The 14,274-nt window shown below is 37.5% G+C and overlaps 1 protein-coding gene across 1 annotated transcript in view; it reads left to right on the top strand.

Annotated features, from left to right (window-relative positions):
* ZDHHC15 (zinc finger DHHC-type palmitoyltransferase 15) overlaps positions 1-14,274 on the top strand; it is a 211,912-nt gene that overhangs the window by 138,208 nt on the left and 59,430 nt on the right. The window contains exons 4-5 of the mRNA XM_030305662.2: positions 9,972-10,092; positions 13,310-13,379. Of these exons, the coding sequence (XP_030161522.1) occupies positions 9,972-10,092; positions 13,310-13,379 (191 nt within the window). The remainder of the gene's footprint in view (positions 1-9,971; positions 10,093-13,309; positions 13,380-14,274) is intronic.

The following is a 14,274-nucleotide window of genomic DNA, read 5'->3' as shown; positions in this document are numbered from 1 at the left end:
ATCAAAACTACATTGAGATACCACCTCACACCAGTCAGAGTGGCTAAAATTAAAAACTCAGAAAACAACACATGTTGGTGAGGATGTGGAGAAAGGGGAACTCTCATTGCTGGTGTGAATACAAACTGGTGCAGCACTCTGGAAAACGGTGTGGAAGTTTCTCAAAAAATTAAAGATAGAATTAACCGACGACTGAGCAGTAACACCAATAGGAATTAATCCAAAGGATACAGGAGTACTAATTCATATAGGGCACATTTATCCCATGTTTATAGAAGTACTACCATAGGCAAATTATGGAAAGAGTCCAAATGTCTATCAACTAATGAATGGATAAAGAAAATGTGGTTTATATATACAATGGAGTATTAGTCAGCAATAAAAAATAATGAAATCTTGCCATTTGCAACTACATGGATGGAATTGGAGGGTATTATGCTAAGTGAAATAAGCCAGACACAGATATCATATGTTTTCACTCACATGTGGAAGATGAGAAACTTAACAGAAGACCATGAGGAAAGGGAAAGAAAAAAAAATACATATATAGTTACAAACAAAGAAGTAGGCAAACCATAGAAGACTTTTAAATACAGAGAACAAACTGAGGGTGGGGGACCGGGGGGTGGGGGAATGGATGATGGGCATTGAGGAGGACACTGGGATGAACACGGGTGTTTTATGTAGGTGATGAGTCACGGAAATCTACTCCCGAAGCCAGGAGCACACTGTATGTACACTGTATTTTAGTTAACTTGGCAATAAGTTATATTAAAAAAAAAAGAGAGATTCTAAAAAACAGAAAGGAAAAACGGTCTTTAAAATAGACTGTAACAAGAGACAAAGAAGGACACTATATAATCATTGAGGGGAAAATCCAACAAGAAGATACAACAATTTTAAATATTTATGCACCCAACATTGGGGCATTAATTCAATAATCAAAGTAGCTAATAACAAACATAAAATATGTAATAGATAGTAAAAAAAAAAATAACAGGGGACTTTAACCCCCCACGGAAATTGATGGACAAATCATCCAAGCAGAAAATCAACAAAGAAACAGTGGCTTTGAAGGACACACTGGACCAGATGGATTTAACAGATATATTCAGAACCATCAATCCTAGAGCAACAAAATACACATTATTTTCAAGTGCACATGGAACATGCTCCAGAATAAGTCACATATTAGGCCACAAAACAAGTCTCAACAAATTCAAAAAGACTGAAGTCATACTACCCAACATTTCTGACCACAATGCTAATGAAACTGAAAATCAAAGACGGGAAAAAATCTGGAAACACCAGAAATACATGGAGGTTAAATAACATGCAACTAAGGGGGGAAGGAGCCAAGATGGCAGAACAGCATTGAAGCTTTGTGTGTATCTCGCGTCCATGAAATACATCCAGACCAACACTAAACCCTCCTACACAACTAGAAAACTGGTTAGAGGATTAACACAACAATCTGCACAACCTGAACCACAGAATTCAGCAGGTACATGGTGCGGAGAGCTGTACTTGGGGAGCGAGAAGCCGCAAAAGGTAGCAAACCACTTTTGTGGACAGAGAGAGGACGGAGACTGGGGAAGGGGGGAAGAATGCAGGAAAAGCACCCCTCCCCAAAAGCAGCTGGAGAGAAAGTGGAAAATTGGAAACAGCCACAGGGAGTAAACTAAAAAGGGAGAAAGCAGAAAGGAGAGGGTTTAAATTCCATTAAGATTGTAAACAAGGGGAGCGTAAAGGCTGCAACTCTGCAGCTTGATACCTGGTGAAGTTCTGGTGGGAAGGGCGAATCCCCAGGAACAGAGTGGGGTCTGGGAGGTTCTCGGGCCACACGGAGAAAACCGGTTCCACTGCTGGAAGGACATTTGGTAGAGACTGTTGAAGCCACCTGGTCCCAGCAGACCCCAGAAAATGGCCACATTTGCTGGTGCTGGGGCAAGGTCGTTAAGGGTGAAGACTGGTGCCAGATGTGTGTTGTGATTTTCCATAATCCCTGAGATGCTGCTGCTACACTGTTTCGCGAACATTTTCTGGGACGGGCTGGAACCTGGCTGCAGTTTCAGGGCATCAGCAACAACAGGGTCCAGCAGGCATAGTTGGGTGCAGCCGATATTCGGTCATTGCTCATTTGACCATTTATGGGTGAGACCCTCCCGCAGAGGTGGAACGGGTCAAAGCTGCAGTCCTTCGGAGGTGGGGGACTGGGGAAAACAGCCACATCTGAGACAAAACTTGGGGAGAGGTACTGCCTGGGGCCTGGTCACAGACAGTGAAAAAGTAGGGAGTGGGCGAGAGCTGAGGACAGAGGATGGGTATACAATCGCTGGTCCAGTAGAACAGACTGGGTAGCTGGGTGGTGCCATTTTCACCACTCCTGTGCATATGCATACGCACCTAGGAGCACCACAACAATCCACCCCAGCAGGCTAGCAGCACCAACTAGTGGAGAGTGAAGCTGTTACACTGAGCCCCGCCCAGCTGAGCCATCTTCACACTTCAAGAACACAAGTCTCACCACCTGCTTAATTTATGGACTATAAAGAGCTACATAGGCTGACTTCGAGGGGAAAATGAAGCAATTTCAGTCCTACTTCAATCTGTTAGCAGGTTTGTCTATTCAATTCCCTTTTTTTGTATTTTTTCTTTTTCTCTTTTACAATTATTTTTCATGAATACAGAAAGAGAAAAAAATCATTTTTTTCAATTTTTATTAAAAGTGTATTTCTTTAATTTTTATCACTATATTTTTTACTTTTGTGTAAATTTTTTTCAAATTCTACTTTACTTCCATCATTTTATTTTAGTCTACTTCAGTATGTACACATTTTCAAATTTTCACACAATTTCCTTTTTTTCTTTCCTTTTTCTTTCTCTTTTATGTTTCTTTTCTTTTTCTTGAATGTAGAAAGAGAAAAGCTTCATTTTTATTTTCAATTTCTATTAAAAATATTTTTATTTAAATTTTATTACTATATTTTTTGCTTTTATGTAAATTTTCAAATTCTATTTTACTTCCATCATTTTATTTTAGTCTACTACAGTGTATTCATTTTTTCAAATTTTCAAAGTTTCTTTTTTATCTTTTTTCTTTTGCATTTCTTTTATTTTTTCCTAAATACAGAAAATGAAAAAATCATATTTATTTTTAAATTTATTAAAAATATTTTTCTTTAATTTTTTCTTTTCTACTATATTCTTTACTTTTGTATATATTTTTTTCAAATTCTATTTTACCACCATCATCTCATTTTAGTCTTCTTCAGTGTATTCATTTTTTCAAATTCTCAATTTCCTTTTTTTTCTCCCCCCCTTTTTTTGCTCTAATCTGTGAAACCACTTCCAACACCCAGACCAAAACACACCTAGAATCTCGCATCATTTATTCGATTTGTGTGTGTGTGTTTTGAATTTTTAATTGTAATATTTTTTTAATTGTATTTTTTTTAATTTCAAATTTTCTACCTCATTAATCCCTTTTCTCCCTTCAAAATGACAAAATGAAGGAATTCACCCCAAAAGAAAGAGCACAAAGAAAAGACAGCCAGGGAATTAACCAACACAGATACAAGCAAGATGTCTGAGCCAGAATTTAGAATCACGACAATAAGAACACTGGCTGGGGTCAAAAATAGATTAGAATCCCTTTCTGCAGAAATAAAAGAACGAAAAAATAGCCAGAATGAAATGAAAAATGCTATAACTGAGCTGCAATCACGGATGGATGCAGCAGAGGCAAGGATGGAAGAGGCAGAACAGAGAATCAGCAATATAGATGACAAACAGAATAAGGAAGCAGAAAAAAGAGGCAGATTAAGGCAAAAGAGCACGATTTAAGAATTAGACAAATCAGTGACTCATTAAAAAGGAACATCAGAATCATAGGGGTCCCAGAAAAGGAAGAGAGAGAAATAGGGGTAGAAGGGTTATATGAGCAAATCATAGCAGAAAACCTTCCTAACCTGGGGAAAGACACACACATCAAAATCCAGGAAGCACAGAGGACCTCCATTAGATTCAACAAAAACCGACCATCAACAAGACATATCATAGTCAAATTCACAAAATACTCAGGCAAGGAGAGAATCCTGAAAGTAGCAAGGGAAAAAAGTCCCTAACCTACAAGGGAAGACAAATCAGGCTTGCAGCAGACCTATGCACAGAAACTTGGAAGGCCAGAAGGGAGTGGCAGGATATATTCAGTGTGCTGAATCAGAAAAATATGCAGCCAATAATTCTTTATCCAGCAAGGCTGTCATTAAAAATAGGACAGATAAAAAGTTCCCTAGACAACCAAAAATTAAAGCAGTTTGGTGACCACTAAACCAGCCCTGCAAGAAATTTTAAGGAGGACTCTCTGAGGGGAGAAAAGGTGGAAGAAATATATATAAATACCAAAAGCCACAAAGATTAGAAAGGACCAGAGAACACCACCAAAAATTCCAACTCTACAAGCATCATAATGGCAATAAATTCATATCTTTCAGTACTCACTCTAAACATCAGTGGACTCAATACTCCAATCAAAAGACATAGGGTAACAGAATGGATAAGAAAACAAGATCCATCTATATGCTGTTTACAAGAGACCCACTTTAGACCTAAAGACACCTTCTGATTGAAAATACAGGGATGGAGAACCATCTATCAACAAAAGAAAGCCGGAGTAGCCATACTTACATCAGACAATTTAGACTTTAAAATAAAGACTGTATCAAGAGATGCAGAAGGGCATTATATCATAATCAAGGGGTCTATAGACCAAAAAGACCTAACAATTGTAAACATTTATGTGACAAATGTGGCAGCACCCAAATATATAAATCAATTAATCACAAAGAAACTCATCTATAGTAATAGTATAACAGTTGGAGTCTTCAACACCCCGCTCACAGCAATGGACAGATCATCAAATCAAAACATGAACAAGGAAACAATGGCCTAAATGACACACTGGACCAGATGGACTTAACAGATATATTCAGAACATTTCATCCTAAAGCAGCAGAATATACATTCTTCTCCAGTGCACATGGAACGTTCTCCAGAATGGACGATGTACTGGGACACGAATCAGCCCTAAGTACGTACAAAAAGATCGAGATCATACCGTGCATATGTTCAGACCACAACGCTATGAAATTTGAAATCAAGAAAAGAAAAAATTTGGAAAGGTAACAAATACTTGGGGACTGAAGAACATCCTACTGAAGAATGAATGGGCTAACCAAGCAGTTATCGAGGAAATTAAAAAGTATATGGAAGTCAATGAAAATGATAACACCATAACCCAAAACCTCTGGGACACAGCAAAGGCGGTCATAAGAGGAAAGCATATAGCAATCCAGGCCTTCCTAAAGAAGGAAGAATGATCTCAGATACACAACCTAACCTTACGCCTTAAGGAGCTGCAAAAAGAACAGCAAATAAAACCCCAAACCAGCAGAAGACAGGAAATAATAAAGATTAGAGCAGAAATTAATGCTATTGAAACCAAAAAAAAGTAGAACAGATCAATGAAACCAGAAGCTGGTTCTTTGAAAGAATTAACACAATTGTCAAACCACTAGCCTGTATGATCAAGAAGAAACAGGAAAGGACCCAAATAAATAAAATCAAAAATGAAAGAGGAGAGATCACAACCAACACAGCAGAAGTAAAAACAATAATAATATTATGAGCAATTATATGCCAATAAAATGGGTAATCTGGAAGAAATGGACAAATTCCTAGAAATGTATACACTACCAACACTGAAACAGGAAGACATAGAAAATTTGAACAGACCCATAACCAGTAAGGAAATCAAATTAGCAATCAAAAATCTGCCAAGAAACAAGAGTCCAGGGCCAGATGGCTTTCCAGGGGAATTCTACCAAACATTTAAGGAAGAGTTAACACCTATTCTCTTGTAACTGTTCCAAAAAATAGAAATGGAAGGAAAACTTCCAAACTCTTTCTATGAAGCCAGCATTACCTTTACCCCAAAACCAGACAGAGACCCCACTAAAAAGGAGAACTATAGAACAATTTCCCTGATGAACATGGATGCCAAAATCCTCAACAAGATATTAGCCAACTGGCTCCAACAATACATTAAAAAAAATTATTCACCACGACCAAGTGGGATTTATACCTGGGATGCAGGGCTGGTTCAATATCTGCAAAACAATTAACGTGATTCATCACATCAATAAAAGAAAGGACAAGAACCATATGATCCTCTCAATAGATGCAGAGAAAGCATTTGACAAAATACAGCCTCCTTTCTTGATAAAAACCCTCAAGAAAGTAGGGATAGAAGGAGCATACCTCGAGGTCATAAAAGCCATATATGAACGACCCAATGCTAATATCCTCCTCAATGGGGAAAAACTGCGAGATTTCCCCCTAAGATGAGGAAGAAGACAGGGATGTCCACTCTCGCCACTGTTATTCAACATAGTATTGGAAGTCTTAGCCTCTGCAATCACACAACACAAAGAAATAAAAGGCATCCAAATCAGCCAGGAGGAGGTCAAACTTTCACTCTTCGCAGATGACATGATACTCTATATGGAAAACCCAAAAGATTCCACCAAAATCTGCTAGAATTGATTCATGAATTCAGAAAAGTTGCAGGACATAAAATCAATGCACAGAAATTGGTTGCATTCCTATACACCAACAATGAAGCAACAGAAACAGAAATCAAGGAATCAATCCCATTTACAGTTGCACAAAAAACCATAAAATACGTAGGAATAAGCCTAACCAAAGAGGTGGAAAATCTATACACTGAAAACTATAGAAAGCTCATGAAAGAAATTGAAGAAGACACAAAAATAAAATGGAAAACCATTCCGTGCTTATGGATTGGAAGAACAAATATTGTTAGAATATCCATACTACCCAAAGCAATCTACACATTCATTGCAATTCCTATCAAAATAACGCCAGGATTCTTCACCAAACTAGAACCAACCATCCTAAAATTTGTATGGAACCAGAAAAGACCCTGAATAGCCAAAGCAAACTTGAAAAAGCAAACCAAATCAGGAGGCATCACAATCCCAGACTTGAAGCCCTACTACAAAGCCGTAATCATCATGCCAGTATAGTACTGGCACAAAAACAGACACTCAGATCAATGGAACAGAATACAAAACCCAGAAATTGACCCACAAACGTATGGCCAACTAATCTTTGACAAAGCAGGAAAGAATAGCCAATGGAATAAAGACAGTCTCTTCAACAAGTGGTCCTGGGAAAACTGGACAGCAACATGCAGAACAATGAACCTGGACCACTTTCTTACACCATACACAAAAATAAACTCAAAATGGGTGGAAGCCCTCAATGGAAGACAGGAAGCCATCAAAATCCTCGAGGAGAAAGCAGGCAAAAACCTCTTTGATCTTGCCCGCAGCAACTTCTTTCTCAACACGACTCCAGAGGCAAGGGAAACAAATGCAAAAATGAACTACTGGGACCTCATCAAAATAAAAAGCTTCTGCACAGCGAAGGAAACAGTCAGCAAAACTAAAAGGCAACCAGGAGAATGGGAGAATAGATTTGCAAACGACATATCAGGTAAAGGGTTAGTATCCAAAATCTATAACTTATCAAACTCAACACCCAAAAACCAAATAATCCAGTGAAGAAATGGGCAAAAGACATGAATAGACACTTCTCCAAGGAAGACATCCAGATGGTCAACCAACACATGCTAAAATGCTCAACATCACTCATAATCAGGGAAATAAAAATCAAAACCACAATGAGATACCACCTCACACCTGTCAGAATGGCTAACATGAACAACTCAGGCAACAACAGATGTTGGCGAGGATGCGGAGAAGAGTTTTGTTGGTGGGAATGCAAGCTGGTGCAGCCACTCTGGAAAACAGTATGGAGGTTCCTCAAAAAACTAAAAAGAGAACTACCCTATGAGCCAGCAATTGCATTACTAGGCATTTATCCACAGGATACAGGTGTGCTGATTCGAAGGGACACATGCACCCAATCTTATAACAACACTGTCAACAGTAGCCAAACTGTCATGAGTTTCAGCCTACATAGGGTTCTGTACTGACAGCAGAGCCTGTTAGGGATTCTCTCTCTCTCCTCCTGTCTCTCTGCCCCTCCCCTGCTCTCTTTGTCTCTCTCTGTCTAAGATAAATGAACTTAAAAAAATAAAAAATAAAAAATGACAATATCAAGTATTTTTAAATGATTTAAGAAAATGTACTTGTAGGGCACCTGGGGGGCTCAGTTGGCTTAAGCGTCTGACTCTTGATTTCGGCTCAGGTCCTCATCTCATGGTTCATGTGATTGAGCCCCACATCAGACCCTTCACTGACAGTGCAGAGGCTGCTTGGGATTCTCTCTCTCCGTCTCTCTCTTCCCCTCCCCCCCCCTCAAAAATAAATTAATAAAATAAATTAGACTCTAAACATAACTTTTAATTACTTATTATCCAGTGTTTTTACAACAATCTTATGAAGTAGATATCATTTCTTCTGTTTTACAGATGAAGAAACTTGGGTTGAGGGTGTCTGATTTTCCAATGTGATTTTTTACCTATTAAGTGGAAGAGATGAGGTTTAAACCCTAAAAATCTGATCACAGATCCTTCTCTTTTTCACCTCTGCCTATCTTTTGGCCCAGACAGAAAAAAGCTTTCAAGTTTGTGTTACTTTGGAAAATCATTGACATATCTTTTGCAAGATTAGCAAACTGTGGTGCCCACATTGGCAATAAGCCTCATATCAGACCAAAAATTTCTGAAATAGTGAGAATACCCAAATTTCTACTCATTTGCAAGATCATAATATACAGTGTCACAAGCAGTCTCAGCCAGCTTATCTAAGAGTGTCATCTATGAAAAATACCTACAACTTTTTTTCAAAATTTTGTTTAAATTCCAGTTAATTAACATACAGTGCAATATTGGTTTCAGGAGTAGAATTCAGTGATTCATCACTTACATACAACACCCAGTGCTCATCACAAGTGCCCTCCATAATACCCATCACCCATCTAGCCCATCTCCCACCAACCTCCCTCCATCAACCCTCAGTTTTTTCCTATGTTTTCTTAAAATTCATGGTTTGCTTCCCTCTCTCCTCCCCATATGATTGGCTGTTCTGTTTTTTTTTAATTCCACATATGAATGAAACCATATGGTATTTGCCTTTCTCTGACTATATATATATCCCACATCTTCTTTATCCATTCATCAGTCAGTGGATATTTGGGCTCTCTCCATAGCTTGGTTATTATTGATAATGCTGCTATAAACATCGGGGTGCATGTAACCCTTCAAATCAGTAGTTTTGCATCCTTTGGTTAAATACCTCGTAGTGCAATTGCACTATTCTATTTTTAAATTTTTGAGGAACATCCATACTGTTCTGCAGAGTGGCTGCACTAGTTTGCATTCCCACCAAAAGTGCAAGACAGTTCCCCTTTCTCCTCATCCTCACCAATACCTATTATTTCTTGTGTTGTTAATTTTAGCCATTCTGACAGGTGTGAAAAAAAACATACAACTTAATAACAATCATAGTTAATCATCAACAGGGTCCTGACAGCAAGATGTTACATATCTGTATATAACATCATATTATGGTATAATGGGGTGGAAAGGGCATAAATCTTAGAATCAAGTGAACTGGGTTTAGAGCTCAGTTTTGCTACATGCTGCTTAAATGAGTATAACCATGGACAAAGTACTTAACCTCACTAAGTTTTCTTTTCTTTATTTATAAAACAATACCACCTATCACATAGACTTATGAAGACTGAGATAAAAGTCAGATAAAATAATTCAGATATTTATCCTGAGAAAGTTATAAGCCAAATTGGTATCTGGACTTCAAGGATAGGTAACAAATATTTTCATCTGAATAGTTATTATTGTTTTAATCTTTTATTCGAATCTTGGAGAATAAAGTCTCACTTTTCACTTCTGCTTCTAGTTCCACTTGTCCTATTCAGACAAAGAACGCTATGAAAATGAAGAAAGACCTGAGGTCCAGAAGCAGATGCTCATCGATATGGCCAAAAAGCTACCAGTTTACACAAGAACTGGGAGTGGAGGTCAGTTCATTGAAAGTCACCTAGAGAAGCAGATCAGCAAGGATCTCAAAAAGGCTGTCATATATATCCACAGGCTCACCTGTATACCTAGCATTGGAGTCCACCACTAACATTTACTATGTTACTTTATCACCTATCTTTCCACAAATCCATCCCTCTATCCATCTCCCATCAAGCCATCTTATTTTTTGATACATTTTAAAGTAAGTATCAGATATCAATACACACCTACCTATATATTTTATCATTCTTTTTTGGGTGAAATTTGCATATAAAGACATGCATAAATCTTAAGTGTGCCATTCGGTGTTTTGACAAATGTACATATCAATGTAACCAAAACCTCTATAAACATTACCACACCCCATAAACTTCTTTTATACTCCTACCCAGTAGGAGTACTGGGTACCCAACAACCACTATTCTGCTAGTTTTCCACCATAGATTAGTTTTACCTGCTCTAGAATTTTACATAAATGGAATCATACAATATGTACTGTTGTGTCTGGCTTATTTTATATAGCATAATATTTTTGACATTCATTCACATTGATTTTTATTTTATTCTCTTATTGCTGAGTAGTATTTCATTGTATGAATATATCATAGTTTGTTTATCCATTCACCAGTTGATGCACATTTGGTGTTTCCAGTGCTTAATTATCATGAATATTCTTGCACAAGTATTTGTGCAGAGATATGTCATCTTTCTTGGGTAAATATCCACTATGGAGTTTTACTCTTCGTTTTCATCTGTGTGACTAGAAGAGTACTAGCTGAAACAATTCTCCACCTTTCAAAATTTGAAAATGAAGCCTCTTTTGACAAGATATCCTAATGTTTCTGATAAGAAAGATCATGTTTCAAGGATGTGGGAATTATACTGTTAGACATCTGTGTTTATCTATCATTTATTTATTCAACAATCATTTATTAAGGTCCTATGTGGCAATTGGGGGAATTTTAATATGGTCTGGGTAAGGACTTATTATTTTGTTAGAGTATTGATGTCATAGTTCTCATGATTTTTTTAAATTCTTCATGCACACTGAAATATAGTGAAAAGTAGACAGGAAATTATTTGTATAATTTATCACAGTAGTAAACAGAATGATGTGATAGAACAGAGGTTGGTTACAAACTGAAGGCCTGTGGGATGAATTGGACCTGAGATACATTTTGTTGATCTCTAATGTATCTTTTAAAACTTTGCACTTGTTTATATTATCTTATAATTATTTGGTTTCCTGTGTTTTCTCCTTCCTTGATTGTTAGCCAGTTAAAGGCAAGGAGCTTCATCTCATACTGAATTTTGTATTGGTAGTACCTTTTTCAGCATCGGGCACTATTCACAGATCAATAAATATTTGTTGAATTGAAAAAAAAACTTTGCACTTGTTTTTAATTTTTAACAATTGTAATTTTCCACATGAAAGTTCATATTTCTGGCTTCTCTTGAAAACTCAGACATCTGGCAATATTCAATTACATTTTCACATGGCAAAAATTAGCTAAAGCCGAGTAGTAGCAACTCTTTTTAAACAGGGCATGAATTCTCAGGTTCTCTCACAGTCTTCAACTGGCTGCTCCACTCACTACCAACTATTCTCTGGACCCTTGAATCATTTGTTTGCTGCCCTAATGACATAAAGAAATTTTCTCTGAGGAATATCATTTTATTTGAGACCTGAATAATAAAAAAGTAACTAGCAGGAAATAAAGAACAGAGGGACTAACATCCCAGACAGAAGGTACTGCAAGTACAAAAGGCCCTTAGATAGGAGCAAGCTTACAGTATTAGAAGAACAAACATATAGCCAGTGTGACCAGAGTATAGCAGGTGGAGAGTGATACCAGTTAAAATTGAAGAGCCAAGCAGAGGCCAGATGATTCAGGCCATGGAAAGGAGTGTGGATTTTATTCCAAGGGTGTTTGAAGGGTGTTTTAAGTTTATTTATTTATTTATTTATTTATTCATTTTGAGAGAGAGAGACCACAAGTGGGCGAGGGGCAGAGAGACAGGGAGAGAAGTAGAACCCCAAGCAGGGTCCACACTGTCAGCACAGAGCCTGATGAGGGGCTCAAACTCACAAACTGTGAGATCATGACCTGAGCTGAAGTCAGATGCTTAACCAACTGAGCCACCCAGGCACTGCAAGTACAATGAAGGTTTCAAGTGAAGAGTGATATAATCTGATTCACATTTTAACAGATCATTTGGCTATTCTATAAAGAATGAATTGTGGGGAACAGAAATAAAAGCAGAGTAAATAATTAGGCAGCTATTGCGATCATCTAAATGAGAGATAATGGCGGCTTAAACTGGGCAATGGCATTGACTGTTCAGTTCAATGCTAAATGAATTCAACATGCATGACCCTCTCCCTTCTTCATTGCCTCAGTTATACCCATGCTTTTGTCACCCCTCCATTGCTAGAAATAAACACAAACTGCTAAATTAGCACTCACTTATGCTGACTTAGTTATGTGTGCTTAATGTACACTTCAGATGGAATTATTATATTAGCTCAAATTGTTCATGATTTTAATTGTTACACTTAATAATAATTACATTAAACACAGTCATACTGTATCAATGAACAGAGAAAAAATGAGTAGAAAAGGAAAATGCCTTTCATCTAAGGGAAATAAAGGAAGGAAGGAAGGAAGGAAGGAAGGAAGGAAGGAAAAAGGGAAAGAGAAATGTGTTTTTTATATCAGACTTACAGAGTGAAGAGGGCCCTGAATGAACTAGAGTCAGAAAACTGTAGTGGTCACAATTCTGCCACTCACTTGCTATGTGCAAGTAAGTCACTTGATTGGTTCAAGTCTTTACTTCATTTATCTGTGAAATGGTCAATTGAATTAATTGTTTTCAGATAGGAAAGTTGGAGTAAGCAATCTAAATGATTTTCCCAAGATCACTCAAGCAGTTGACAGTAAGGTTTGTTTTATAATACCGAATCATATTATCATATATACAGATATGAAAACATTTCCCTTCACCTTCATCCCCCAAAAGGTACCTTCAAGATTGATCTAACAGGAGAAAAAATACATACCACAATTCTCTTCTGTGATCTGCCTTTTTCTTGGTAACTTGAAATGAGTTTGACTACCCACAATCAGTGTATAACAAGCCATTCAGATAGGCTAGTAAGATATGTGGTGTCATATTGAGCCCTAACCAATGCTAACCACCTGATTTTTCCTATAGCTGTTAGATTCTGTGACCGGTGCCATTTAATCAAGCCAGATCGCTGCCACCACTGCTCTGTCTGTGCCATGTAAGTGACATCCATATTTCCCCTGGGCTGAGCTTGGCCAGTGATGATGGTTGCTTAGACAACAAAATGACTGATGCTAACATGTGACCATGCCTAGATAAGAACATTTCCTTTCAATCATAATGAGCACATGCCTCTTGGGATGATGATGATTCAAATTATTCCAAAGATAGGAAAAATATATAAAACCCCATTTTAAAAATAAATGCTTTATTTTAGAAACAGTTTTAGATTTACAGAATTATTGTGATTATAGTTCTCATATGTCCTACATCCAGTTTCCTCTATTATCAACATCATACATTAATATGATACATTTGTTACAATTAATGAACCAACATCAATACATTATTTTTTTAATTTTTTAATGTTTATTTATTTTTGAGAGAGAGAGAGGAGGGCAGAGAGGGAGACACAGAATCTGAGGCAGGCTCCAAGCTCCGAACTGTCAGCACAGAGCCTGACTTGGGACCTTGAACTTGTGAACCATGAGATCACGACCTGAGCTGAAGTTGGACACCCAACCAACTGAGCCACCCACGTGATGCATCAATACATTATTTCTAATTTAAGCCCATATTCTATTTACATTTCCACAGTTTTTCTCTAATGTTCCTCTTCTGTTCTAGGATCCCACCTGGGATACCACATTACATTTAGTTGGCATGTCTTCTCAAGGTCTTTTAGCTCTGACAGTTTCTCAGACTTTACTTGTTTTCAATAACCATGATAGTTTCTAGGATTTTAGGATTAATGATCGGGTATTTTGTAGAATATCCTTCAGGTGAGATTTGTCCGATATTTTTCTCATGGTTAGACTTGGGTACTGTGTTTTGGGTAGGAAGACTATAGAGGTAAAGTACCATTATCACTGTATTGTATCAAGGGCACATAC

This window comes from Lynx canadensis, chromosome X (assembly GCF_007474595.2).
Source record: "Lynx canadensis isolate LIC74 chromosome X, mLynCan4.pri.v2, whole genome shotgun sequence".
In the NCBI taxonomy this organism is placed as follows: domain Eukaryota; kingdom Metazoa; phylum Chordata; class Mammalia; order Carnivora; family Felidae; genus Lynx; species Lynx canadensis.
This window is presented reverse-complemented; position numbering and strand designations above follow the sequence as displayed.